This window comes from Calypte anna, chromosome 1, assembly GCF_003957555.1.
Source record: "Calypte anna isolate BGI_N300 chromosome 1, bCalAnn1_v1.p, whole genome shotgun sequence".
NCBI lineage: Eukaryota > Metazoa > Chordata > Aves > Apodiformes > Trochilidae > Calypte > Calypte anna.
Genome location: NC_044244.1, coordinates 6,901,227 through 6,928,993, shown reverse-complemented (window position 1 = coordinate 6,928,993; position 27,767 = coordinate 6,901,227). Strand labels below are relative to the sequence as shown.

Below are 27,767 nucleotides of genomic sequence, written 5' to 3'. Positions count from 1 at the left end.
TCTTCTGGTCATGTTACCACCTGGAAATCTCAATTTATTACTTCTTCTTCCCCCCACCCCACATTAAATAAATAACTGTCTAGCCCTCACAGATGTAGAAAAAAGAAAAAAAAAGATGAAAATGTGACTCAGTTCTCTCATACATCCAAAGAAATGGAAAAGGAAAAAAGAGCTTAAAAACCAACAGCTTTTATTTTTTCTTATATCTAATGATTCTCCTTATGTTTCATGATCTTTTTTTTTTCTTTTTTAATGAAATGCTGGTAACAGCTCAAAGATGGCTGAAAGATAGAGGGATGTTAGGTCTGAGCATCTGATTACCACCTCTCAAGACACGGTTTGTTTTGGGTTTTTTTTTTCAGATTTAAATAATCTATCAAGGAGCACACAGACATGATATGAAGCCACTGCTCAGCAAATCCTCTTGGATCAATGGCAATCAGAAGATCCCAAGATGTTCCACCCCCTCTCCCTCTGGGACAAGGGATGGAGATGAGCTCAAATTCCAGGTCAGGACTGTGGGTTCCAAGTCCTCAGTTCATCTCTGTTGTCAAAACCACCCATGAAACACAGCAGGGCTGCTCCTGGAGATGCCATTTCTGTGAGTCATGCTTGAAATGCATGAGGAGGGCAACATGGAGGGACCTGGAAATCAATTAATTATACAAATAACATTAATGACTTCCTAAAGGCATCCAGTGCTGGGATCTCCCCTGCACCTCTGCTGCCCCGCACTACGGTCCAGGGACTCTACGTTTCTCAGAGATAAGAGGAGTAATTAAAATCAGGCAAGAAAAGCAACATTTTAATTTCTTCTCTTTTTCTTCTTGCTTTTAGGCAGGACTTTTTCAAAGACGGTTGCACAAAGTGGTGTTTGAATTAACGGGCAATTACTTAATTAAGTGCTAAACTGCAAACTGCAAGCAGTGAACTGCCTTTTTATCTGTTTGGCAATGTAAACCCGGGCCCTGTGCTACCCATAACACTGAAATTCCCTCTGTTCTGCAGAAAACTTGTCTCACACGTAAAGCAAGACAAGTTTTAAGACAGAATTATTTGATTCTTGGCTTTAATCTGTTGGGAAAAGTCACTGCAGAAGCATGAAAACCACTCTCAGGGAGAAAAATTAACTGAGGAGCCCCTGGCAATCAGAAAGATGTGTCAGAAAGATATGAAATGGATAAGGAAAAACGGGATGCTTTGTAAATCAGTGATGGAAAAGGGTTGACTAAGGCAAACACTTTGGAACAGAAAACAATGTCCTGGCTGTACAGGTACAGCAAACAAAGCACAGCTTTCCAGGGCTGTGCTGAACTCATCACCACCTGCTTAAAAACAAGACAATGTGTTTTTCCAAGTGTGCCCCAACCCAGATTTTGGGGGGGAAGAAGACACCAACTGCTCTGCACAGCCAAGAAGTGGCACTCTAAGGGCTGTGCTTCAGTGGAGACCCTCAGGGACAACATGGGGTTGGTCTCTTCTCCCAGGTATGACAAGAGAAAGGACAAGAGGAAATGGCCTCGAGTTGTGCCAGGGGAAACTGAGACTGGATGTTAGGAAAAAACTCCTGAAAGAAAGGTGCTGGACCAGGGTGCCCTGGGAAGCAGTTGAGTCACCATCCCTGGAGGTATTTCAAAGGCTCATGGATGTGGTGCTTGAGGGACGTGGTTTAGTGGTGGACTTGGCAGTGTTTAACAGTTGGACAGTGTTAACAGTCAGGATAACAGTTGGACTTGATGATCTCAAAGGTCTTTCCCAAGTACAACTATCACTATCTTAAATTCTAAAATTGACTCCTCTTGCCCCTCGGTATTCCACTCTCTCCCGAGGGTGGCTGCTGGCAGGATGTGTCACACACACACACACACACACACACACACCTGTGCTGTGGTGCAACATCCACAGCCCTGTGTGCAGAGGGGAACGTGTCAGTGTGTCTGTCTGACTGTGTGCGTCTGTTTGTGTGTGTCTGTGTGTTGTCTGTGTATCTGTCTGTGTGTCTGTGTGTCTGTCTGCCTACATCTGTCTGTGTGTGCACCTGTGTGTCTGTGTGTGTGTCTGTCTGTGCGTCTGTGTCTGTCTGTGTGTCTGACTGTGTGCCTGTGTCTGTCTGTGTGTCTGTTGGCCTGTGTGTGTGTGTGTGTGTCTATGCGTCTGTCTGTGTCTGTCTGTCTGTCTGACTGTGTGCCTGCATCTGTCTGAATGTGTGTGTCTGTGTGTCTGTGTGGATGTCTGTCTGTGTGTGTCTGTGCGTCTGTCTGTGTGTCTGACTGTGTGCCTGTGTCTGTCTGTGTGTGTGTGTCTCTCTGTGTGTCTGTCTGCCTGTGTGTCTGGCTGTATGTCTGTGTGTCTGACTGTGTGTCTGTGTGACTGCGTGTCTGTGTCTGTCTCTCCGTGTGTCTGTGTGTGTGTCTGTATGTGTCTGTGTCTGACTCTGTGTGTCTGTCTGTGTCTCTGTGTGCGCGTGTCTGACTGTGTCTGTCTGTGCATGTGTCTGTGTGTGTCTCTCTGCGTGCCTGCGTGTGCCTGTGTGTCCGTCTGTGTCCCTGTGTCTGTGTCCCCGTGTCCCTGTCTCTCTCCCTCCCTGTCACACGTCTCGCGCCACCGCCGGCCGTGCAGGAACGCGCGACAAGAGATCATGGTGGGGGGGGACGGGGGGGGGGCGGTGCGCGCGCGCTCCCGCGGCAGGGCAGGGGGCGGGGAGCGCGGCGGGGGGAGGCGGGAGTTGAGCCGGGGCTGGGCCGGAGGGGGGGAAGGGGGAAACGGGGGGGGGGGGTTGTGTGTGCGGTTTAACCCCCCCGTGCCCGGCGGCGGCCGCGGCCCCGGCATTTCTATTCAGGCGGCGCTGAGGGAGCCCGGCGCGCCCGGTGCATTGTGGGACTGGGCTGGGAGTCCCGTTCGCGGGAGGAGGCGGAGGGCGAGGAGGCGAGCCGGTAAGAGGGAGACCTGAGGAGGGAGGGAGGGAGGAGGAGGGGGGGGGGGGGGGGTGCAAGGCGGGGAGATTTAAAGGGGAATTCGCCTCCGCCGTTCCGCCGGGCCGGGTGCGGGGGGCGGCGCGGCGCCTCCGAGACGCGGGCTGCTCGCCTGGCCCCGGGCCCCGCCGCCCTCCCTCAGCCCGGCCCCGGGGGAAGGGCGGGGGAAGGAGAAGCGGAGGGGGGGGGGGTGTGCCTCTACCGCGCCGCGGCCGCTTTAAAAAAATCCGACGCCGGCAACCAGCGGGTTAAATTCTTAGCCCGCCGACATTTTTTTTTTTTTTAACCTTCTCCCTTTTTCCCTCCTCCACCTTTCCCTCCAACCACCCCCCCACTCCCCCCAATTCCCTCTCCCCTCCCGGCATTCGGCGGGAGGAGAAGGGGGGGGGGGCAGGGTGCGCGCCCAATGTTCCATCCCCCCCACATCCCCCCCCCAACCCCACATCCCCCCCACCCTCCCCCTCGCGCGCGCGCCCTGGGTGCTGCCGGCTCGTGCCGCCACCCCTCCCCCGGCAGCCAAGGGGTTAACCCCGCCCCCCGCTGACATCGTACCTGCGCGCACGTGCACCCCGGGGTGAGGGGGGTGTCCTTGGGGTGGGGGGTATCGGGGTGTCCCCTCTCCCTCGGCCCCAAATCCCACCCCCCACCCCCATCCACCTCCTCCCTTCTTGCCGGGCCCGTGTCCGCCCTGAGGAACAGGGGTGGCCGCTGCCCTCTCCGCAGCCAGCCCGGCTGCTGCTCTTCCTTTCCCCCCCTCCCCTCATCCCAACCCCGCCGGCGGCGGCTGCACAAAGAGCAGCGGTGCAGGCCCCGGGTTGCCTTTAAAGGTAGCGGCTGGAAATTTAAGGTGTCCCAGAGCCATGTCTGTCCGCAGCGCTGCTCGCCGCGCTCCCTGGATAAATGGTTGTTGCGGTTCTTCGGGAAGGTCTCGGGAGGTTGGGTTCCTCTTGGTTGCTTTGGGGTTTGTTTCGGGTAGGTACCTGGCTCTGCTTCTCTCTCACCTCTCCCGCTTTTTGGCTTCTCTTGTTCCCCTCTCTCCGCTCTTTAGGGCGGCAAGGGTTAAGCTTTAGTTTTTAATATTTATTATGCCGTGCTTTTAAAGTTAAGAAACGTCAGGGTTACGAGGTGTTTTCTTCTGCTGGGGAGGGATGCTTAGCGCTGGGATTGCCTCCATAGGCCGCCAGCAGTCACAAGAAACTTGGTCCTCCGAGGAAGGTTGCTGTCTGCAAAATGCATAGTTGCACACAGCTTTATTAAGATCTTTGTTAAAAAGTTATTGTGTTCTCTCGCTGTGGGGGGTTTCCGTTAAATAAAATCCTCGTTTGTTTCAGTATTTGTTTTCCAGACGGGGAAAGCAATTCACTGGGTCTTTGCAGTTCGCAAAAAGTTCGTGGTAGGCTGTGGGCTCTGAATCTTTTTCCCTGTGTAAGTAGGTAGGGGGTGCTAAGCATATTGGCAATTACTGGTTAGACGAAGGAAAATGTTCCCCCTGTGAGGCAAGCTGCTTTTTATAAATTTCTGGAATTAATTAGAATTAAGTGTTAAAAACGAATGAAAGGGGGAGGGGGGGAAATCTCCCCCTCTTTGAAAAGCTTTTTTCTCCCATTTCTGTTGACAGGTTGTTTTTCAGACGCTTTTTCTTTGTTGTTTTTTGTGGTTTTTTTTTTTTTATTATTGCAAGTGCTTAATGTCTTGCCTTGGAAGACAACAGCTATGAGCTGAATTCATTGCTCATCCAAGACACGTTCTTGTAACTAGAGTTTGGAATACTGCCCGAGCTTGGGCTTTGGAAGATTTGTTTTAAATAAGTGCCACGCCTCCCACAGAAGGAGGGAAAGCACCGTAAAGGGGAGCTGGGCTCCACATCAGAAGTTCTCAGGGAGCTTAAAACTTCAGTTCTTACTAAGTATATTCAATAAATTAGTGGACTGAAAGGTTTGTGGAATTGATGTGCTTGGTAGTGAGTGTTGTATGGGGGATATCAGTCGCACAATCTGTAGGTTTATGGCTTTCTTATGTTTGGTGCAGTTGAACTTGGTGAATACCAGTCACTTGCATTCATTTTGTTGCTTTTCAGCTTCACCTCCTCACATCACCACCACCAGTATCAGATTCTGTCAGCAGTGCTGCTGAACTCTGTTCTCATTGTTAGGCAGGATCCTTGCTTTCTAAGAAATTACCACAGATGGGTCGTTTTTAGTAATTCCTGAAAACAACTTCTCTGAGAAAGATGAGTTGTATTTATCACAGCCATTCCTGTTCAGAAGTCAGTGTCTGGGTTAGGCCTCTTATTAGTTTTGGAGCGTGGTGTCTGTGAGTCAGAGTGGAAAAACGTTCTAAAATTAGACATGCATTGTTAAGGATTTTATTAAATGAGTTGCATCAGTGTCTTTTTACATTGCCATTTTAACAGGCAATTCTCTGTGTTCTCAGTATTGTTAATTGACTAAAAAAGGGCTCAAGAAGCAAGAAACTTTTGTTCTCAACATTTTTGTGTCTGCGAATGTACCAAAAAGGTAAACCTGGCATGTTTGTGGGTAAACCAGTCTGCTTAAATACAGCCTCTTTGTTCTGCTGTTACCTGTACTAACAGAACATTGGGATTGGGTTTTCCCCCAAGGAGAACAGGTGTATCATGGAGTTTCAGCTTCTTGCATCAAAACTGAAGCGAAGCCATTATTAGAAAGGCATCTTGGTTTTGAGATTAATATGTTAATGGCTAAAATTGTGACCCCGTGCCGAGCTGAGTACAAACAGATGTCTCCACTGAGTGTGTTGTAGGATCAGAGCCCAGGTTGCCTTTTGGAAATTGGCCTCCATGCTCTGGGAACTATTATTTCTTTCATTACCTCTGTGTTAAATGAGGTTGGTAAGTGAGTTGGATATTTTTTTTTTTTTTTTTTTTTTAATGAAAAACTTGAGCAGCATGTCTGGAAAATAAATTAATTCTCTGATTCGCCTGGCATAGTTATAGTTTTAAATGTTGGAAAGTAGGAAGGGGAGCCATTCCTTTGTAGTCTTAGAGAAATGAGTTGTGTGAGATGTGCCTGCTTGTCTTAACAAGTGAATGATGTTGAGTGCTTTCTACTTTCTTTTTAACTTGTTCTCTGTGGAAAATCTGCTGTCTTGTAAGTCTTAAGAATTTCTAATGTTCCAATTTTTTTTTTTCATATTAGACTGATCAGCAAAGAAACTGATCCTGTTGCTCTGGGGTGGGAAAGGCCAGCAGTCTGTGCAGGAGAACCATGTCTGTTCGGGAGTCATTTAACCCAGAAAGTTATGAACTGGACAAGAGCTTCCGTCTGACCCGATTCACTGAACTGAAAGGCACAGGCTGCAAAGTGCCACAGGATGTCTTACAGAAACTGCTTGAATCTCTACAGGAAAACCATTTTCAGGAAGATGAACAGTTCCTGGGGGCTGTTATGCCCAGGCTGGGTAAGTAACTCCTCTCAGAGGTGCCTGCGTCCTTCTGTTTGGTCTGCTTGGTGATGCCATTTGTTTAATCAGTTTGCAAATTGTGTTTTGTCTAATGCATGCACAGCATCCAGAAATCTGAAGAATGAATCTTGTGTTGTCATTTGTTGGCACCTGGCATGCAGAAATATTATTTTAATTATTTAACATCTTGCAGTGCTCTCAACTATGAAGAAAAAATGGTCAGAAATGGCCATTGTGATAGGCTTATGCTTTAGCCTCCTCCCTTTCTTCAGCAGACTGATGCCATATCAGTTAATTTCTGGACTTTAGTATTGATACATTGCCTTTGGAAATTCATGCAATGGATGCAAAGGGCTTTATGCAATTAGATGACTCACAGGTAAAAGTTCCACTCTCCCCTGGGTCAGAGAAAGCAAGAAGGTAAAACTTCCTTTCTTCAGCAGAGGCTGGGAGCAAATGGTTTCTCAGTTGTCACTTTTCCTTATAGTCCTTTCATTGTTCCTCACTCTGTTTTACTCACCTGTAGAATATGCCTGGGAAAGGCTCTTTCCAAGCCCTCTGTACTTCCCAGCTTCACTTTCTGTTTGGTATTTGCACTATGATGTAAAGTAGTAAGGGAAAACAACCTGCATAAGAGAGGGAAAACACCTACATGGGGAACAGGGCAAACATATGTATTTTGATCCCAGCTGCTCTACTTAATATTTATATAGATAAATTAATATAGATTAATGTTTTTCTATAATAATGCTTATTCTGTCTCTACTTTGTGGTACAGAATGAATTTTTTCCTCCATTTAGGAATTTCAGTGTAGGATTTCTTCTGAAGTTATTTAATTATCTATTCAGTGTCCAATAACTTTATTTTAAATTATTTCAATATTGCTAATTGCCCATTAGCAGAAGAATAGGTTGGAAGCCATTATTCTGGTAAAGATTGAATTCAGAGAGAGATTAGTAAGGAGCCCATGTTCTTGCTTAAACAATGACAATCTTTGTATGAAATATCTGAGCAGCAATTGTGTGTGGAGCTGGGGTGGCACTATAATTTGATATTTCCTAATGAAGGACACTTCCAGCTTCTTTTATCCCCAAATTGTTATTTATCTGAGGGGGGTTTCTAAAATGAATAAGTTGTTCACAACAGAGTCTCAATTTGGCAAATCTCTAAAATCAGTAATAGTTTGTTTTAGATTTCATTATCTGGCTGTTTGGGGTTTTTTTTCTCTCTTACAAAGTTAAAGGCTTTAAACACAAATGGAGCTGCTAATAGATTTTTTTTCTTCTCCAGCAATATGAAAAGGTGGAAAGCAGACCAATGCCATCAGCATGTAGGTGTGACGTTATGTAACAGGAAATCTGTTAGTAATACAAGCTGGAGAGTTCATATCTCTTAAGAACATGGTTTTGTCCTGAGTATCCTTTTAATATATGTGTCTGTGGATAAGTTTGGTGTTACTTGCATCTCTTACCTTCAAAGGAACAGACAGGTAGCTCTTCAGCTTGTGCACATGTGTCTGGAGGCAGGAGAGGCAAGGTCTTCTCCAGGTGTCTCCTCCTGCCTGGCAGAACTCCTGCTCTGTGTCCCCAGTAGCACCTGGTGTGACATCAGCTCCATCCCTGTGCAGGACACTACCAAATACCAAATGGCTTGTAGCTCTTGCTAGGTGCTGTGTGAATACCTGGGTGATAGTTACTGTGTGGCATCTCCTCCCTGAAAACTGGTGGTTGAAAGCTCTTGCCCTCCAACTATGCAGAGTAATTCCAGGCGGCTTGCTGCCAGCCCAGGAAGGGGGTAAGGTACCTGCTGTTGGCACCAGGGTGTCAGTGGGGAGCAAGACTTAGCTAGCATGTTGTGATTTGTCACCTGCCCCTTTTGCATGGGCTCTTGAGTGACAGCAAATGCCCGGAGATTGTAACACTGCTTCCTCTGTTTGACATACACACCATCAGGGAAAAGGCTGCACTTGGTGGTGTGGTTTTCTCAAAGGAGTTTCCCTGTCTAGCAGATTGTGGGTGAATCATCTTCCACCAGCAACCTGGGCTGTGACTTGTGGCATTCTTTTTTGTTCCTCCAGAAGTGAGGGGAAAATGCCCTTTCTGAGAGGCTTCCATTAAAACTGTCATTATGGTTTTTTGTAATGGGAGTGATGGTAAAATCTGTTTGCTTTTGACAGTCAATTCATGTGGTTCCTTTTCACTTCAAATGCACGTACATTCAAGCACAAATGTTCTTAAAAGCAATGTACTGTTATTATCCTGTAACAAACTGTAGAACACGTTAGTTTAGTTCTTGCTTTCAGCTATTTACACTTCTGTTCCAGTCAGTTCTCATTTTTTGTTTGGTTTTCCTCACTTGCTTTCTCTAAAGAAGGAATTTGCTGTGCCTGTTTAGACAGTATTTAGAGTTGTATTTCACAGACGTGTTTCAGAAGTTCTCTAGTTAAAAGCAACAGATAATTAAGGTCAGAGTTAATCACCTCACTGAATTTCTGTCGTTGCAGGAATTGGGATGGACACTTGTGTTATTCCATTAAGACATGGAGGTTTGTCGTTGGTCCAAACGACAGATTATATTTATCCTATTGTGGATGATCCTTATATGATGGTAAGTTGGCTAAACTTAGTTGTTAGCTGTATTGTTGGTTTGCTTTGTGCTTCTCACCAGTCTGATGGTAATTTTCATTCAGTGCCAGTTGTTTGATTGACTGCACCCGAAGTCACCTGAACACACATGAAGAGGGAAAGGTGTGGTTTCATCCTGTAGTCTCTTCCATACTGGCCAAGAATGCAGCAGTGCTGTTTTCTCTAGGTGAAAGCTGGGAAAACTGCTGCCTTTAATTCAAATTTCCCTCCATCTTTTGTTCTGTGGGGTTTGGCTTGAAAAGCCCAAAGAAGGGAAAAACCATCACAACAGAGAGTAACCCTGCATCTGAGCAGAACCACATTGTAATTGGCCTTTTTTGAGGTTCTAAAATAACCAGGTAGCATGTTGGAACTGGAAATGCCTGGATGACAGTAGTTGGCAGAAGCACCTGGCAACTTTATAGTGCTTTGTGAACACCAGTTTTCCCATCCTACCATTCCCATTTGCAGATGGATGCATTGAAATGACTTGCTGGAAGGTGGGTGCACCTGAGCTTCCATTCCTTCTGTGTCTGTATTTCATTAACTCAGAAGATTCCTCTGTGGTGTTCTATGTGGCAGTGATCAGGAGTGACTCGAGCAAAAGGTCATGGGGCAGCAAATGAACTTGAAAACAAGACTTAGCAAAGCTTTAAGGAATTCTGCAGGAGGTGTTCATTAAATGAAAATTAAGAAATTATAAAATTCATGTTTCCAGTTATTTTAATGTGAATCCTTCACTTTAAGGCATGCCTTTACTGCTGTTTACATGATTTTATGCTTTATTTGCTGTAGTTGATTTATTTTTTTGTTCTTGGGGACCTGTCAAGTAGGTTTTGGACATGCAGTTTGAGATTGGGACCAACTCGCACTTTTTTTAGCGTGTTTGACCAGGAGTTGTGCCATATATGCAGCCTAGCTCCTTTGGTTTCTGTTCTGGAAGAACTCTCTTCCTGCAAACTGGGCATCCAGGATCTCAGGTAGCCTCTGGAATAGAATTATTGAGGTGTCTTGAGAAATCTGAATCAAGTGGCTTGCTTTAATATCATGTGGGGACTCATCAGGGACCAGAGGGGGGGGGGGGGGGGGGAAATATATATATATATGTTGTTGGAGAGCTGTGTTCAAGTGGAGATACTTTTTTTTTTTTTCACCTTAAAACAAAAGCTTGAGAGGGACAGTGTGAGGAGGCTGTGGTGAAGGGAGAGGGTTCTTTTGTGTGAATATACAAAGGTATTTGAGATGGCACAGGAGTGTCTGTACTCTGAGGTTTTAGCCTGGTGTGGTGGGAGTGGAATGTAAATTTGGCCTGAGTCCAGTTCTCAGTGGTTGCATCACAGTTACAGTCTATACTGTGATCAGCATGCACCAGCAGCTGTAACTTTAGTGTTTTCTACCTCAAGTCATTCACTTCTTTGTCTTTTCAACATTCATTGTAATGTGGTGGCTTCCCACTTTCTAACCTGGTTACAGATGTGTAGCTCTCCTTAAAAACTGAGAACAGGGATTCTATCACAAGGAGTGATCCAGTCACAGGAAATGTCTTGGTTGGGAGCTTCTGGGTCCTCTGCTTGCACCTGGGGACTGGAGTACCTGGAGATGACATAGAATGCCATTTCCTTGTGTGGACCAACATCAGTTGGGGGACAGTCAAACATGATTTGATTTATGGATGGTTGTCAAGAGCAGAGAAACGGTGAGAGTAGAAACTTTGTGTCCAGGTTGTAAAAAGGAGTGAGTTCTGGATTTCTCTTTTCAAGACAGCTGCTGTCCTGTTCTCCAGCTGTTTTCTCCCTGGTTTTTTTTCAGTGTAGGCTCACCCTAACCCATGTCTATCATTACCAGGCTCTGGTTTTGCTATCACTTACACTCTTAAGTTTTCTTTCTTGCTGTTCTGCTCCATCTCCCTAAGTGGTCAATTCCATACTGGTTTTGGGTTGGTGTTCCCTGGTTTGCAGTCTCTGTTGCTCTGTGCATAGAGCTTACCTGCAGCTCCTGATCTGATCTCTCTCTCTCTCTACCTGGGGAGAGGAAGCAAGGAGGGAAAGTCAAAAGTGCAGATGGACTCCAAGCTGGGTGCTGTCACAGAAGAGATTAGGAAACAGCTGAGGAAAGCAAAACTTCATGTGGGCTCAGCTGAACTTCAGATTTCTGCTTCAGAAAAGTCTTCTCTCACTCTGTCACTTTCTATTTTAGAACGAAATTTTGCAGTTATGTGCAGAAAACCTCTTCCTTCCTTTCCCCTTTCTCCTCCTCTTTGAGTTGGTTCTTGAAAACATGAAGTCCATGTTGTCTGAAGTATCCCTATGATATACACCTGTAAAGTTTGTATCCAGCACAGGATTTTTTCAGCTTTCATGGTTCCCTACTGGAAAAGTTACAAGCAGATGAACAATGAAAATACATTTCATAATAAGTATCAAATCACTGGTGACAGGACTGGTACTGAGCTCTGGGGAGGCTCCTTTTTAGTACAGGAACTGACTGGTTTGAGAGTAGAGTTCCCCCTCTGTTCCAGGGACCTTTTTTGTGCCTTTTTAAGAAGAACCTTCCCTCAAGACTGGGGCTGGTGGTCTTACACTTCATCTTTTGCCCTTATAAATAGTTTGTAGCATTGCACTTGGATTATTATGTTTCAGAGGATCTCAGCAAGCAGTGAGGTAGCACGTGGGACCCAGCTATGCTGACCTTTGTGAATCCTGTCCTGTTTATCAGTGTTTGCAAGCCTCTGCTACTTCACACTTGAGGCTTGCTCTCCCTGAACATGTTTCAGTCATGGTTTTACACAGGTAAAAGCAGTGGTAGACTGACTACTAGAACAGAGAGCTGTTGTCAGTGTGGTTTTAAAAACTTACCTGTCATTCCTAGGAGAGCATAAGCCAGCAATTTGCTTGGTTAATACTGAGGATAGTGGAGAATGATTTGATAATCCCTGTCCAGAAAAGGAAAGTGGCAGGCTTTAGTGTTCTTAAAGATCTAGAAATGTAACAACCAGTATCTATTAAACCACACAGTATACAGCTTACTCATCTCTTGATAGTTCAAGATTTAAACTATTAAAACATGTTTCAGTTCCAAAGATAAGGAAGTCCCCTAATGCCACTGGAAGCTCTTGAATTTATGAAAAGTTGGATTACATTTGTGTATTTCATGTCATCAGGAAGTGAGGTAATTGCCTGAAATTTTAATTTTTTTTTTTTCCAAAACTCCTGGATGTGTGATTTGATGGTAAGGTTTGGAGGTGTTTAGATTACTTTTTCTCACCTGCAGTTTGGCTTCTAGGTAAAACATTTCTGAAGTCCACATTTTATTGAATAAGCATGTAGTTGTTTTTATCATGGTGGTATTGTCTGTGAACTTTATGAGAAGCACAGATTTAAAATCCTAAAACCAGATGTTTGTTACAGTTCTGCAGCTGTAAACCTAAACCAGCTTTAATAAAATGTGTGGAGTCTTCCAAAAAATAATTCATCCTGTATTTTCAAGTAATCTTGCCATCCTTTAGGGCATATCCCATGTCAGAGGTCCCTTCCAAATTATTCCATGATTCTCTGATAAAGAGCTTTCTCTTCAGAGTCCTGTCTCCTGTGTATTCCAATGCACATGAGATACAGCAATACCTGATTCTTGGACTAGCTTCCCACAGGTATGACTTACACACAATGTCATCACCATTGTCTGCAGTTTTGTGCTGGAATAAAATTAGTAGGAGCATAGCAGATTAAGTAAACTGAGCTTGTTATCAAAGCTGAGATTTCATGGAGCTTAATTTCAGCCTCTAAAATGAAGCATCCAGTCTGAACTCAATGTGAGAGATTCCTATGTAGCCAGTGAGAGTGTGGTGACCAAGACATCTGGGATGAGTTCTCCCCTTACCTGAAAGGGGAGCAGATAAATGTCACTTCTGGACAGGCAAGTTGCATGGAGTAGATGCTACCACATACTTGTATGAGTTTAATAGTGCAGAAGCCTGTGGAATAAGCACCTGTCTCAGTGTGCAGAGTTGTGCTGGAAGTTTAGTTTGTGGCAGGCATTTGAAAATTCACAAGCAGTCCTGCAGATGATTTGGGTTTTTTTCTTTCTTTTTCAGGGACGGATAGCATGTGCCAATGTCCTAAGTGACCTTTATGCCATGGGGGTCACAGAATGTGACAACATGTTGATGCTCCTTGGAATCAGCAATAAAATGACAGATAGGGTAAGATTTTTGATACTTGCCTTTGAAGAAAGACCTGAGCAGCTACACATGCTTAGAATATATTTACCTTTAGTGTGTTTTCTTCTCAAAGTTTGAACATCTTTAAAGAAGAGGTAGTTTTATTGAATGTCCCAGTTCATAGTATGGGTCTTGCCTCATAAACATTCTAAAGAAACTTACTTAAAGTTGAGTTTTCTGTGGCACTGTAGTCTGCTGCTGCTAATGTCTTCATCAAAATGTGCTCACTGCTTCTGTCAATTCAGGACTGTATTGCTCAAGGCAGCATTTGATTTACCAATTAATGTATGAGTCTGAATAGATAATTCTGGTTTGCTTGTGCCAGATTTGTAACATTTTTCTGAAGGAGAATGAACTGAAATAGATTGCTTTTCTTTTTGTTCTTTTAATTTTTCATTTGTGTGTGAAAGTCACCAGCATGTGTATTTGTTTTGCTCTAACAAAATGGGATGTTTATTCTTAGAAGGAAGTTGAAACTTTGCAGGTCAGTGGAGGTCAAATGCAGCTTGGCTTAACTTTGCCTTGTTGCACTGCACTGCTGTGGCTCTACCTGATTACAACAGCAGGATAGTTGCTCTGATTTTCCAGAAATTTTTTTACTAATTTTTGAACTTTTATAAGACCTTTTGAAGGATGTTTCTTCAGCATGAGGATGTCTCTCCAACTCTTTTACAAAGAGCTGTAAAACCATAGCTTTATGGGGTAATGTGGAGTTTTCAGGAGGCTAAGCTCTTCCTAGGGCTGTTTTTTCTGTCATCAACTGTTTGCCATGAGGGCATTTGGTTTGTGTGATTGAAGGCCTGGACCAGTCTTGAAATGAGTTGTACTGCTCTGTATGGAACTCTGATTTCTGTTTTGATCTCTAGGAAAGAGACAAAGTGATGCCTCTAATTATCCAGGGTTTCAAAGATGCAGCAGAAGAGGCAGGAACATCTGTTACTGGTGGCCAAACTGTGTTGAATCCCTGGATTGTTTTAGGAGGAGTGGCCACAACAGTCTGTCAGCCTAATGAATTTATAATGTAAGTTAAATGGTTAAACAACCAAAGGCACTGGTCTGAAGGGATGCAGTGAAAGTCCTTTAAATGCTGTGTTGTGATCTTGTGATCTGTCTCCTGATGAATAAAACAGTACCTTCCCCTGCCTGTGTTTGTCCTTAGCACTCAACAGATGCCACATGTCTTTTGTACATATTTGCTGTGTTAAGCAAGCTGTCTTTTACTTCTTCCCACCTCCCTGTATCTTTTAATCCTATTCTTCTTTTGACAGGAGAGTTAAGCTTCTAACCTTTAAAGGTATTGAAGACTCTTTTAGAACACAGTTTTCTGTCATATTTATACATACATTTTAAGCTATTTTCCATGTACCATTCCAGTGGCTGTGAAGAACACAGCATTGCTGTCTTCATAGCATTCTGTCTATTTAACAGCTGATTTTTAATGTCCCACTATGGGGCATTTACACTATATAAATTAATTTGTTAGTGATCCCAGTGATGGTTATCTTATGCCTAGAGTAACAAAGGTCAATTTTTTCTCCTACCCAATCTTACGTTTCTAGTAAATCAAAAGAAAATGTGTAATTTTGTGTGTCTGGCTGTGAGCATTGTTCTATTCCAAGAAAGAAGGATTAACACTTTTAAATAAGTTTGTAGCATTTTGCTCAAAAATATCCCATGGCTACAAATCCCAAAGGGTAATTCTGCAATTAGTCAGGTTTTTAACTGTGTGACAAGCTACATGGGTCTGTGAAAATGTAATTATCAGCACTTACTCCTAATAACATGTGTGAATCTCACAATGTAATTAATGTATGAATTCTTTGTTTTCAGGCCAGACAATGCAGTGCCAGGAGATGTGCTTGTATTAACTAAACCCTTGGGAACACAAGTGGCTGTAGCTGTCCACCAGTGGCTAGATATTGTGAGTACACTACAAAAGAAGAAAGAGGGAAAAGGCACATGAGTTAGAAGTCCTTATTCCCTCAAAATGACAGAGTTCAGCAGTGTAATAACTGTCCCGAGGGCTCAGCTGGGATTATTCTGTCAGTTCTCTCCTTCCTTGGTGTGTCAGCCTTACCTGTTTCTGTGCAAAACTGCTGGAATCAAGACAGTTAAACTATTTTCTGGTTAGTGGCCCCATGTTAATTGCATCTGATTTTTAGTTAGTTCTCAGGCATTATTGTACTAAACAATTATTTACTAACAGAACAACAGACTACCACCCTGGTAAAGTTATGCCCCACTCCACCTGCTAAAGTAATTGGCAAAAAGCTTATTGATGGCAGCTAGGCCAAGACTGTTCTGTCTATGCTCTTTCTGCTTGTGTACATGGATTAGATTCACATGTATTACCCTGTGCATTCAATAAGAATATTTCTAGCAGCATTATGGATGTAGACATACTTCCATCTGTTACTTTAGGCAAAAATGTAACTACTGAACTGAAAAGTGACTGCAAAATTGGCATCTGCTTATATTGTCTGGCTTCCAGTACATGCTTTCAGAATTATAACTGCTCAGTTTACACTTGAAAAGATGCATCTTTTCTACTTTTTGGGCTACTGAGCCAATAGACTGGCAGAGGAGTGAACTGGAATCTACTTTGTCTTGGCTGGTGGCCACTACATTGTCAAATGAATTCTAATTACAAATCTTGTGTTAGAAAAAGTGGGAGAGAATCAGCATAAATCTTCATTGGAGTCTGAAGCGTGAGCAACAAGGAAAGAATATTTTCCTCCTTCTACATAGGGTCTGGCCTAGCAATTTTGACCTCTGCAGAATCCTGCATTTTCCAGTCAGATATAAGGATCAGGGCCTCAAATAATGTCAGTGTGAAAACGAAGAAAACAGCAAGACACCAGTTTTATAGTATATTTTCTGGGTGTATTTTTACTTGTTAACATGTCTGTTACTGTACTGGCAAACAGACTTATAAGTTGAAGAATTTCCACATATTTCAAGTACTTCTAATTTCCTTGACTGTCAACATGGAACACTTTATGGTCTGAAAAATTAGGACAGCAGAGAAATAAATCCTATTACATGTAAACACAATATATCTCTGATTGTGGTAGGAAAATTTCTGAGTAGGTGTGTGGCCTTTTCTTTAGCTTTGTTTGGAGAAAGAGAAGGGAATGTGAAACAAGAATTACCTCTCACAGATCCAGTCATAAATGAAATTTTGGTACAGAATTTGGCTTTGTATTGAAATATGGGAGGAGGTACATAGTACAGCAAGGTGATGCATAGGCAAGGAAGGAAAACTGGATTGTAGAGACACGTGGCTGCAAAATGAACTTGAAACAAAACCCAGAACAACCTAAAAGCTGAGATACTCACACAGAGCAGTGGCAAATGAGTTCCTGGTGATGAGTGAATGGGAGATCCAAATGGAGGCAAGATTTGTCCTCCTTGCTTGGTGGCTGCCAGCATTGTTGCAGCCAAGCACCAGCTGTGTTGTTGGCAGCAGCTGCCATGGGGTGCAGAGGAACAGACTGCTGAGTCTGCAGGGAGCTGGGCCCCTCACAGCCCCAGGGGATCAGCTCAGGGATGTGCCAGGGAGGGGGGTGAAGCTTTTTGCTGTGACCTTGGCTGCCAGGCTGATGATGGGGACTGGCTGAGCTGGTCCACAGCTGGGAAATGGCATCTCTTGGCTTTTTTCCTCTCTCAGCTGAAAAGCATGAAAGAAGCTGATGAAATGTCTCTTCAGAAAGGGTTTTCAAACCCTTGCTGTTGTTTGCAGACCTCACCTGATGGAAATCTAAGCTTGCTTTTAAAAGTTGTTGGAGGCTTTTTGTGAACTTTTCTGACTTTATTTCCTCTCTACTAGCCCCAGTATCTGATTGCTATAGTGGAGAGGAATTGCATCTAATTTACATCCTACCTGTTCTTGTGGCTCTTAAAGCCTCAGCCTTGATTTCTGCTTCCAGCTTATTTGTGATTTCCATTCCCACCATCTGAATGGTTTCCACAGCCTCAGAAATGTATTTTTGAAAACTAAGAAACTGAGGCAGTTTTCAAAGCTGCTCCAGATTCTCAGCCATACCCACAGTAAGAAGTCAAGCCCACTGTTCTTCCCCCTCTCCACTGGCCTCATTTATGGTTTTTTGTGCTCTCTCTTAATTGATCAGACCCAGTTCAACCTAATTTCAGAAGCTCTCATCTTACTGCCATAGTTCCTTGTTCTTGAACAAATGGTTTTGCCTGAGCAGTCTCTTTTCCCCCCTTGCCATTTCTGGATTCTTTCTTACACTACTTGAAGTCAGCTCTCACTGGTGAAGGATAAGAGCCTCTGACAAGATCCCTCTCTGGTTCAGCATCACATACCAGTTCTTTGTAGTTTTTGCACCTTTGGTTTAGTAGGAAGTTTCTTCTGTGTATTTATTCTGTGGAATGACAGTGTGTAGGCATTGTGGTATCAAAACCCTTATTTTTGTTTACTTTTAGTTCTCTGATTTTATTTCCAGTACAAAAAAAAAAAAAAATTGTAGCATTTCTCTTAACAGCTAAATGGTTGCTTTGTTTCATTCTGGATCTGGAATTACTTCATCTTTGAATGAAACAATTGCTCTTTATAAAGGTATCATTTCCTAAATTGTTCTGAGATCCTTTGGGGATGAAAGGCATTGCTTAGCATGTGATGGGGGCATGAAACCACACAAGACACTGGAGAGTGGGTGGAAGGAGATGCTGTTATTAAACTGTAGTTTAATAAATTTTAAAGTTTATTTAACAGTAGTTATTAAACTGTAAAGGATGCTTGTGGAACTGCCTTAATCCTAGCTCACTGGAGTGATTACATCCTGGCTTAGAATCCATCCCTCTAACCTAGACTTGTGTGTATGAGTGGCCTTTTTTAGCAAAGTGTCCAGATGTGAAATCAAAAATTTTCTCTTAAAAACACAGAAGCCTGAGATTGCAAATCTCAGCATCAACAAAGTTGTTTTCATTTGGCTTCAGGATTTCAAACCAGACAGTTGCCTTGAAGGAGTTCTTTGCTCTAGGGTAGGGTTGTTCCACTCCACTCAGCTGTTTGAGGTGCTTAAATCTTTAAATGAACTTCACTTAGGTACAGCAGAGTAAGGCACAAACCTCTGACTGTTGAAACTTTTGCCCCTCTTTAACTGAGTTTAAATAAAAAGACTACAAGTACATTTTGGATGAAGGAGGTTTTTAAAGTGGTAAAGGGTGTGCTTTAAAATATAGACTTGAAAATCTAAAAGTATCACTTTTATTTCATCTATTAGCCAGAGAAGTGGAATAAAATCAAACTAGTGGTAACGCAAGAAGATGTAGAACTGGCATACCAGGAAGCAATGATGAACATGGCACGACTGAACAGAACAGGTAAGAAGAGTTGTGTGTTTTGGGAGGGCAGAGGGAAGGTTGTGGATTCCTCCAGTTCTGTACCTGGTTTCATTTCACTGCCATGGGGAAATGTGACAAAGCCACTTTATCCCTTCTTTCTGCCTCTTCTTTCTGCTGTTCAGTGTTCATGAAGCAAACAAATTTAATATCAAGTGCCCTCTTTTAATTATACAGCAAAAAAAACTAATGCTGCTGGAGATGATAATGATTCATGTGAGTGCTGCAACATCCCAGTTAGAGGATCTTTTAAAGAGAAGTATATTGAGTTTGTTCCTTCTTTGCCCAGAGAACACATGAGGGCCTGACTGTAATAAGGTTAAAGTTTGATATAGAATAAAAAAGGAAAAGCTCTTCATTTTTATATGCTTCAGTTTAAACTTAATTTTAAAATTTTGTTTAATTTTTGTTTTTTCAGTTGTGGTAGGGGAAAGGTTCTGCTTTGACCCTTGAAATTTTAATTCAATGTTTCCCTCTGTTGTTTAAAGTAGTACTAGAGGACCAGAGAAGTGAATTAGGTGTTTCCTTACCTCTCAGTTGAAGGAACTGGGAAGTTAAATACCTCTTCCATGTATTCAGTTTTCATTGCCATTTGGTATGTAACCATACTGATTTTTCATTTTTTTCACAAAGTCTTCCAGGAAAAAGAAATGACCAGAGTTGTCATACAGAAAAGACAATCCTGCTTATATATTGGGAAGCACCAAAGAAGGGCAAAGCATTCTTGGTTTTATTTTTCTCCACTTATCAGGCACCTTTAACATCACTTAATATTCTTAACTGGAGCTATTGTCCTGTATGCAGGGGTGCCCTTCACAGACCCAGGGCTCTGCAGTGGCAAATGCCCAAGAATTCCATGAATGCATAGGTGAGGAGGCTGGGGGCCTTCCCCCACAACCTGCAGACTTTGTTCTGAAGCTTTTAAACTTTAACTGTCCAGAAATTAAGCTGTGATGTGATAGTTTTATGGAGAGACAGGGAAAAAGATATGAGAAAATTGACTGAGTCAGTCTGATCCTTGCTCTTAATGAAGCAAAGCTGAGCTCAGAACCTCCCTGGCCCTCAGCTTTGGGAAGTTTGGATCTGGAGCAGTTCTCTGTTTCCTGGACTGCTAATAAAGATTCATAGCACATGTCTAATAGAGCATGCTCATAAATGTAACTTCAGTGTTGGATTTTCAGTATGATTTAATACCTTAAATACAAGTTGAATTTTTTAAGGATTACACTGCAGTATTGGTGCATTCCAGTTCCCTTCAACCATGACTTTTCTTTAATTTAACAGTAACCCAGTCTGATTCAGATTAAACTTCTGTAACTTCATTCAAACTTTGCAAGATATTATTGAAGCATTTCATTTGTTAATAATTTTTTCTGGTTTTTTTTTTTTTCCCCTCCCTCCCTCTCTTGTAGCTGCTGGGCTCATGCACACTTTCAATGCACATGCAGCTACAGACATCACAGGATTTGGAATCCTGGGGCATGCACAAAACCTTGCCAAGCAGCAGCGAAACGAGGTGTCCTTTGTTATCCACAACCTTCCTGTCCTTGCTAAGATGGCTGCTGTCAGTAAGGCTTGTGGAAATATGTTTGGCCTCATGCACGGGACTTGTCCAGAGACATCAGGTAGGGGACACTTGTATCACCCTCTTTCTTCCCTGCAACTCCATGTTAGAGTTGAAGAACGTTTCAAAAGCACCAATCATGTACTTTGCATTCAGAATCAGTTGGTTTGTTGTATGGCCAAGCTAAAATGGGCATTAGCCACACAACTGTTCACAATTAAGTTCTTCAGCCTAACTTCCAAATCACCATCCTATTCTGAATGCCTTCTGCTTCCTTACAAAACTGTCATAGAAAGCCTTGCTGGATTTGGAACATTTTGCAGTTAAAAGTAAGTGATGATTCTGAATTCTTTTGAAACCTAATTTTCTCTTAGCTGTTAATTCCAGAACAGTGAATATCTAAAAATCCCAGCACAACTGACACAGTTTTCTCAAAGGTAAAGCCAGCTGCTGTAGGTTTGCCAGTAAAATGAGTGGTGGTTTGCTTCTTATTTTGAGTATGTGTGAGCTCTGAGTGGGCCAATCTCAGTGACTGGGACCTTCTCTGTCCACAGCATACAGACATCCAACTATAGAGATTTTTCTCCCTTAAGCTTATGAAATCTGACTTTAAGGGACTGTGACTAACAGCAAAAACCAAAACAAAACGAAGCTGCTGTTTGACCCATTCATTACTTGAGTTCTCTGTTTAATAAAGCTGCCACTTCTACTGACAGTGAATACAACAAAGATACACTGAGGATTGGGCTGTGGGCACTGATTTCATTTCAGATCAACATTTTAAGAGTCAGCAGGTGACAGGGCCTTCTGAGGTTTGAAAGCTGCCTTAAGTGTAGGCCACTGCTGACTAGCAGGATCACTGTTTTCTGCTGCAAGTCCCTATGTTTCATTTTCCCCTTGAATCTTTGGTCCTGTTCCATTTTTCTTTAGTCTGACTTTTTTCTCTTGGGGAAATGGAGAAGATGTAGCAACAAATCTGTCTTTTATCTCATTTCTCCACCCTCTTCCTGCTCTGTTAAAGTGTTATCCAAGTTCTCTGCAGTTCACAAGAGAAGGGGGGCCCCTTGAAGCAAAACAGTCTGAAGATCTGGAAAGAAGCATCACAGTGAGAGCCATAAACTTTTCCCCTGGTGAATACACAACTTGCCATGATCTGCTGAATTGTTCTTTAGCCATCTGTGTTTAAAGAGACACTCTGTCCTACAGAGAATGTATGGCTCAGATGATGTAATAGGAGATGGTACATGAACCCTCCCAAGAGTTCAAATCCAGTGTCAGTCAGCAGGGACCAGAAATATCTGGTGGCAGTTTGGCAAGCTCTGTCAATAAGATTGGTAGCACCAAACAGATTGTTACTGCTCACATGACAAATGCTACCAGCACTCTAGTTATCACTTGCATAGAGTCCAAAAAATAGTGTGGACACAGAGCTGGAACTCCAGGCTACTCTTTCAGGTGAGTGGCTGTGGCTGAGGTTTGTGTAGCAGTTGGCATGGGGATGGTTTAAATGCAAACTGAGTGTTTGAGTCTTCAGAACTGCCCATCCTGCACCCCAGGGATATCCATTTCTGTCTTTTCACTGAAGGAATGTAAAACAGCATGGATGTACACACTGCTCTGAGAGTACTTGGAAGCAGAAAACAGTTGACTTCAGAATCTTTTTTTGGGACTGAGGGCAAGAGATGTCTTTGAAACGCTGAACAGCTTGTGCTTCAACATAGATAGATGATGATGGAGAAACCAGCAAGACATACCTGGTTATTTGTGAAGTTTAGGTGCCTAAAAAATGTGTATTTGGTTTCATCACAGCATTATTTTTCTTGCACTAGAGGTGGCTGTGGGGATTTTTGCCTTGTAGGGCAATGTCTGCCAAATCCTAGGAAGATCCATAAGCACATGGAGACAACAGCTCTGGGCTGTCTGACTGCAGTCCCATAGGCTCTGGGCTTACCCTGGGTAGCCTTACCCAGTGCAGCAATGTAAATTAGCTTAAGCATGGTGTGGTGGGGTGGTTCATTTGCATTCAGACCCTTGCTGCTTGTGCATTTCATGTCCTGGGATTGATTTATGTGAAGGGAAGTGTCTGTCTTGCTGCACCTCTACATCCAGTTGTGAGGGTGTCTCTAGGGGGGCTGCTCAGGGATGTTCATAGTGTTAATATAGATTTGCCCTTTCCCTATTGGCTTAAACTTCCAGAAATGCTCTGTCTTCAGTTTCTTCATTTGTGAACAGATGTTTTTCAGCAGTGAGGAGGCAATGAGAAATTTACAGGGAAAACTATTTGCATGGGTTTTGAGACTGTTGTGGTTTTTTTTCCAGTGCACATTTGCTGGGCACCTGTTGACAAAAGTCAGTGTTGGCAAGTTGTATTCTGTCATCTGTTCCATCCTCCAGGCAGGCCTGCTTATGGTGTGGTTTTGTGTTTTCTTAAAATTGCAGTTTACTTGATTTTGTGCTGTCTTTTAGGTAACTATCTGCTAATGGTTAAAGTTTTAGTCAAATTTCCAAGTGAATTAATTCTGTTTATTAGACTGACTACTTACAGAATTACTCAGTATGGGATATTCATGCACAGGTGTATTTTTGCCAGTCCTTTTCTAATAACTATGGAAACTGTTGACTGGTGTTGGCCAATCTTTTAGTACCTCAGCAACTCAGTGTTGCTACAGATTTTATAGACAGGCAGATGGGTAGAAGGGCTGTGTTAGTACCTGACAAGAGGTAAGGCTAATGATCTCATGCTTTTGTTAGTCAGTGTGGGAGAAGCCCATGAAGCAGGAGCAAGAGACACTTGGTTTGAATTCATGAACTGCTTGTATCTCTCCTCTTAATTGCAAAGTTTTGTCTAGGCTGCTTCAGAATCTTTTTGTGTCCATTTCCTGTTTGCAAAAAAGCAGTGAAACCCAGCAATATTCAAAACCTGTTACCAAAAAAAAACCAAACCAAACAACCCAAACCAAACCAAAAACCAACAAAAAAAACCCTTTTATTTTTAAAAGGTAAGTCAGGACAGTCACCAAATGTTTGCATCCTTTCAACACCCAAAAGAAGTGTGCAGCAAACTCTCAAACCACCACAGCAGATTGTTCATTCCTTCTGCAGTTTGCTTTGTCTTCAGTGGTGCTTTGGTACACCATGATGTGCTGCTTGTTTCAGTGCAGAGGGGCATTGCTGCTTCATTTGCCACAAGCACATTGCAACAACTGAAACTCCTGGTACCAGTAAAAATGTAGTTGTCCAGGGGATGATAACCAGAGCAGCTGGAGTGGTTGGAAACAGAGAACAGGAAAGAGCAGAACAGAATGAAGAGTGAAAAACCTTAAGGACCTACCCGAAGAGTTAGAGAGATTGATCAATCTAGCAGAGAAAAATTACAGTCTTGCTACTGATTGAGAGTAGCCCCCAGCCGTGGTTACAGGTTATTGATCAAACTGTGGGATGCAGCCAGCAGGTGAGAAGTGATTTTTTGATCAGAAACTGGCTTTTTTGTACATTTTCCTGATCCTCCCAAAGAATGTTAAAAGGGCATCTGTACAGGTGAATCAGATTGCAGAAGGAGACTGTGTGGGTGAAAAGGTAAATGAGAGAAGGTTAGTTTTGTGCTTTTATTTCCTTTTTCACCATACTTCTCCCTTCTGGCTAGTTAGCACAGTCTCTGCACTACCACTTGTGAACCTATTCCCTGATTTGCACCTTGACATAAGTTTCTCTTCAGTTTGATTTAGAGTATTCCAGGTTGGAACTAGATATTCTTGAAGACCCCTTCCAACACAAACCATTCTATCATTCTGTGATAATGGCACATAATTCCTTTGCAATTGATTTGTCTCATATGGATGTAGCTTAAAAACTGTCTTTCAGACTTACAGAATTTATTTATTTGTGACGGAACATTTTCCCAAAATGTTTAAGATCTGGATGGCACACTCATTTGCTTCATATAGAGCCTAAAAGAAAATAAATTCCTACTTCCACATATCTTTATAAATAACTCCTTATGTTCAGTTGCTGCTTCTTTCTCATGGCCTGAAATTAAAAGTGTGGTTTGTCAGGACTGTTTGTGTGGAAAAGGAAATGTGAAGTGCTAAGAAGCTTCCCAAGGGCTGCAGGGGAGGAGGAGGTCACAAAGAGCCCAGGGTGGCCAGCTCACCAGGTGGCTCCTTGCCCCCAGGGTTGGCTCAGAACTGGTACCATGAATGGCTGATGCCATTTGCCTAGAGGCAAGACTGGGTCAAATAGCTGTTTAAAAGTAAAGAAGCCTCAGCACATGCCTAAATTCTCCTTTGAATGTGCTCTCACCTGTGCTCTCCAAACATTTTCCAGTGGGAGATGGTATTTTAACAGCCCTTACAAGAGGCTGCTGTGTGTCAGAATACAACACAGTGTACAGACTCCTGTAGCATGAAGAGCTTTGCTAGTTAATTAGGCAGCTGCAGATGAGTTTGGTGCTTTGCAGTGCTTCACACACTTGCAGCACAGCCTTAGTGTAAAAAAGGTAAGGGGTATAGAAAACCTGAATACTCTAGTAATGAAGGGTAGCACAAAAACATTTAAAGATTTGGCCAGAAGCCCCTGGAAACTTGTGCCAGGGCTGACAATTAAACTCACTCTAGTAATTCACTTGCCCAGGCACCTTTTTTAGTGTTCCAGGATTCCTACAATTGAAGTGTTCATAGCAGGCTTGCTAACTAGCTATTGTGCTGCTCCTGAAAAGCATTCATTAGTAAAGAAAATATTTTTCAGTTGTCTCTGAGAAAAAAAAATCTTATGGGAAAGCCTAAAGAAGTTTAGAAAATTCCCCAACAAAGGAGTCAAAAGGACTGTCAGAGGGAGCACTGGATCAAGCCTATGTTTAATCTTCTGCCTCTTGCATTCCCTGGGAGTAGTCCCCACTTTGAATTATTTCATGGCAGACAATGGGATTACTTGCAGCATCAGCTGCTACCAATCTGTGGCAATAGGTATCTGAGTGTGACCTTTATCCAAAATGTTTCTGTGGAGAGGTGCTTTGCAGTCCTCTGTTGGAAGTTGACAATGCTGGAGCTGTTGGAGTATGTCACTTGTTGGCATCAGTAGGATGTCTTTTTGCCAACATCTTTTGTGTGTGTTTGGCCTCATTTACATACCCACCAAACCCTGAATTCAGACACAAACTTCTTTCTGCAGAGCAAGTGCTCAGACTTCTACCACAGCTTCTCTTGGGCATAGAAATCATAGAATTGGCTGGGTTGGAAGGGACCTCAGAGATCATCAAGTCCAACCCTTGATCCACTCCTGCTGCAGTTCCCAGCCCATGGCACTGAGTGCCACATCCAGACTCTTTTTAAATATCTCCAGGGACGGAGAATCCACTACTTCCCTGGGCAGCCCATTCCAATGCTTGATCACTCTCTCAGTAAAGAAATTCTTTCTAATGTCCAACCTAAACCTCCCCTGGCACAACTTAAGACCATGCCCTCTTGTCTTGCTGAGAGTTGCCTGGGAAAAGAGCCCAACCCCCCCCTGGCTCCAGCCTCCTTTCAGGGAGCTGTAGAGAGTGATGAGGTCTCCTCTGAGCCTCCTCTTCTCCAGGCTGAACAGCCCCAGCTCCCTCAGCCCTTCCTCACAGGACTTCTGCTGGATCCCTTCACAGCCTCTTTGCTCTTCTCTGGACCTGCTCCAGCACCTCGATCTCCTTCCTGAACTGATGGGCCCAGAACTGGACACAGTACTTGAGGTGTGGCCTCACCAGGGCCGAATACAGGGGCAGAATCACTTCCTTGTACCTGCTGGCCACGCTGTTCCTGATACAGGCCAGGATGCCATTGGCCTTCTTGGCTACCTGGGCACACTGCTGGCTCCTGTTCAGCTTCCTGTCAATCCAATTCTGCATCCAGCAGAATCCACTGAAGTCACCGAGCGCTTGTCTAAATTTGGCAGACCCAAGGGTGAAATGCTTTGCAATCAGATGTTTCAACGCTCTGCTTTTTTTCTTTTTTTTTTTTTTTTTTCCTTTGCAGGAGGCCTCCTCATCTGTTTGCCACGAGAGCAGGCAGCACGTTTCTGTGCTGAGATCAAGTCTCCAAAATACGGCGAGGGTCACCAAGCGTGGATTATCGGCATCGTAGAGAAGGGCAACCGCACAGCCAGAATTATAGACAAGCCACGAATCATTGAAGTTGCACCACAGGTGGCTACTCAGAATGTGAACCCCACGCCTGGTGCCACCTCTTAATAGAGATGAAATAGCTGTTTGTTTTTAAATAGATCTATTCCTTTATCATCCTGCGATTTAAAGAACTGTAAAAAAAAAAAAAAAAGAAAAGAAAACTTGTGTCTGCACATCTGGTGGCCTTAGGTCAGTTTGTGAGTGGATACAATTAATGAAATAAAATCCATTGCCTTTTTTTCCTGTTACATTAACTGAAGATGCACCTAATCTTGAGGCAGCTTCTGAGTTGAGAATTATATTGTTATCCAATACTGTTGATTCATTTTGAATCTTTAGACACTTATCTCTTGCCGCATAGGCTCTTTTTAAAGGTGCTTTCACATAGCACAGACATTACCAGTAGTAGTGTCAAATAGCAGTTTGTGTCCTTTCATTATATGTATATTTATCATGTCTAATTTGGATGCCTTGAGTGATATTCCAGAAAGGCAATAAATTGATAAGCGACACAGTGGGTATACCCAGTAGTAAGAGGGTTGCATGATTACATTCAATCTTTGATTTTTTTTTATTTTATTTTATTTTATTTTTTGTTTTGTTTTAATTTTTTTGTAAGCTTTAGTCTTACCAAGAGCATCTACGACCCTGGACATTGCTTGGTAGAGCACTCTGTTGGTACAAGCAAGTGCTGACTTTGCATGGGAAGCGCTTCAGAGTCGGAGGAGTCATTTTTAATTTCATTATTTGTAGACCTGACAATATTTACTGTATTATCAATGATTGTTTTCTTTATTGATAGCAAGGAAAAATAATTCTTTTTTTGCAATGTGATTGGATGTGCTATAGTGCAACAAAGGTTTTGCAGACCAAAAGGAGGTTACTGTATAATATTCATTTACAATTCACTATATAAATAACTACACAAATAATTTTTAAATATAATCCAACTAAAATAAACCTCTGTTCTGTGGATGGTAGTGTTTAATACATTTTATATTTTGTATAGTGATTACAAGCCTTTTTTGTTTCTTTAAAATCAGCAACTGTTTAGTATAATTCTTAGTATTATTTTATTCTTTGCTCAAATACATTTTTGTGCACGCTTTTGTGATCTGTGTTTAAAAATCTACATTGCCAACATTGCAGCTTGAACTGAAGCTTGTTATTCAAAATAAATATTTAATTTTTTTTATTCCTCTTGTATAAATGCATGAACTTTTTTGATTCCTAGCTGAATTACAAATGGGAAAAAGGAGAAATCCTCCTTTTTTCTTTTTCTTAGTTTCTCTTAAGTGTAATTATACTGAGAGTTGTTACTGCTCCTTTGTTCCATTCTACAAGCTGTGATGTCCAGTGGTAATCCAGAATATGTCTGCTTGCCACAGCTGGGGGCAAGTAGGTTATCTCCAAGTATATCACCCACTTTATTTTGTT

The 27,767-nt window shown here is 42.7% G+C and overlaps 1 protein-coding gene and 1 long non-coding RNA gene across 4 annotated transcripts; one reads left to right on the top strand and one right to left on the bottom strand.

Moving 5' to 3' along the window:
* Window positions 1-234: 234 nt before the first annotated feature.
* LOC115598964 lies at window positions 235-3,610 on the bottom strand. Its single transcript, XR_003988048.1, has 2 exons — window positions 3,525-3,610; window positions 235-645 (listed from the first exon to the last, which is right to left on the bottom strand). It is a non-coding gene; the product is annotated as an uncharacterized LOC115598964 (long non-coding RNA).
* SEPHS1 (selenophosphate synthetase 1) lies at window positions 2,803-27,525 on the top strand. Of its 3 annotated transcripts, none has more exons than XM_030458070.1 (9): window positions 2,803-2,933; window positions 6,149-6,410; window positions 8,918-9,021; window positions 13,129-13,236; window positions 14,121-14,275; window positions 15,085-15,175; window positions 18,501-18,600; window positions 20,031-20,243; window positions 26,182-27,525. In XM_030458070.1, the coding sequence occupies exons 2-9, from the start codon at window positions 6,218-6,220 to the stop codon at window positions 26,394-26,396; spliced, it is 1,179 nt and encodes a 392-aa protein (XP_030313930.1). In that variant the 5' UTR covers window positions 2,803-2,933; window positions 6,149-6,217; the 3' UTR covers window positions 26,397-27,525. The 3 variants fall into 3 exon arrangements, with proteins under 3 accessions (XP_030313930.1, XP_030313938.1, XP_030313921.1); XM_030458078.1 differs by lacking the exon at window positions 2,803-2,933 and adding an exon at window positions 3,500-3,546; XM_030458061.1 differs by lacking the exon at window positions 2,803-2,933 and adding an exon at window positions 3,716-3,944.
* The last annotated feature ends 242 nt before the right edge of the window (window positions 27,526-27,767 follow it).

Bases quoted from the DNA above. Each gene is read 5' to 3' on its own strand.
- SEPHS1 (XM_030458070.1), top strand. From the start codon at position 6,218: ATGTCTGTTCGGGAGTCATTTAACCCAGAAAGTTATGAACTGGACAAG. The intron at 9,022-13,128 runs GTAAGTTGGCTA...TTTCTTTTTCAG, and splicing joins TGGATGATCCTTATATGATG to GGACGGATAGCATGTGCCAA. The intron at 18,601-20,030 runs GTAAGAAGAGTT...CCTCTCTTGTAG, and splicing joins GGCACGACTGAACAGAACAG to CTGCTGGGCTCATGCACACT.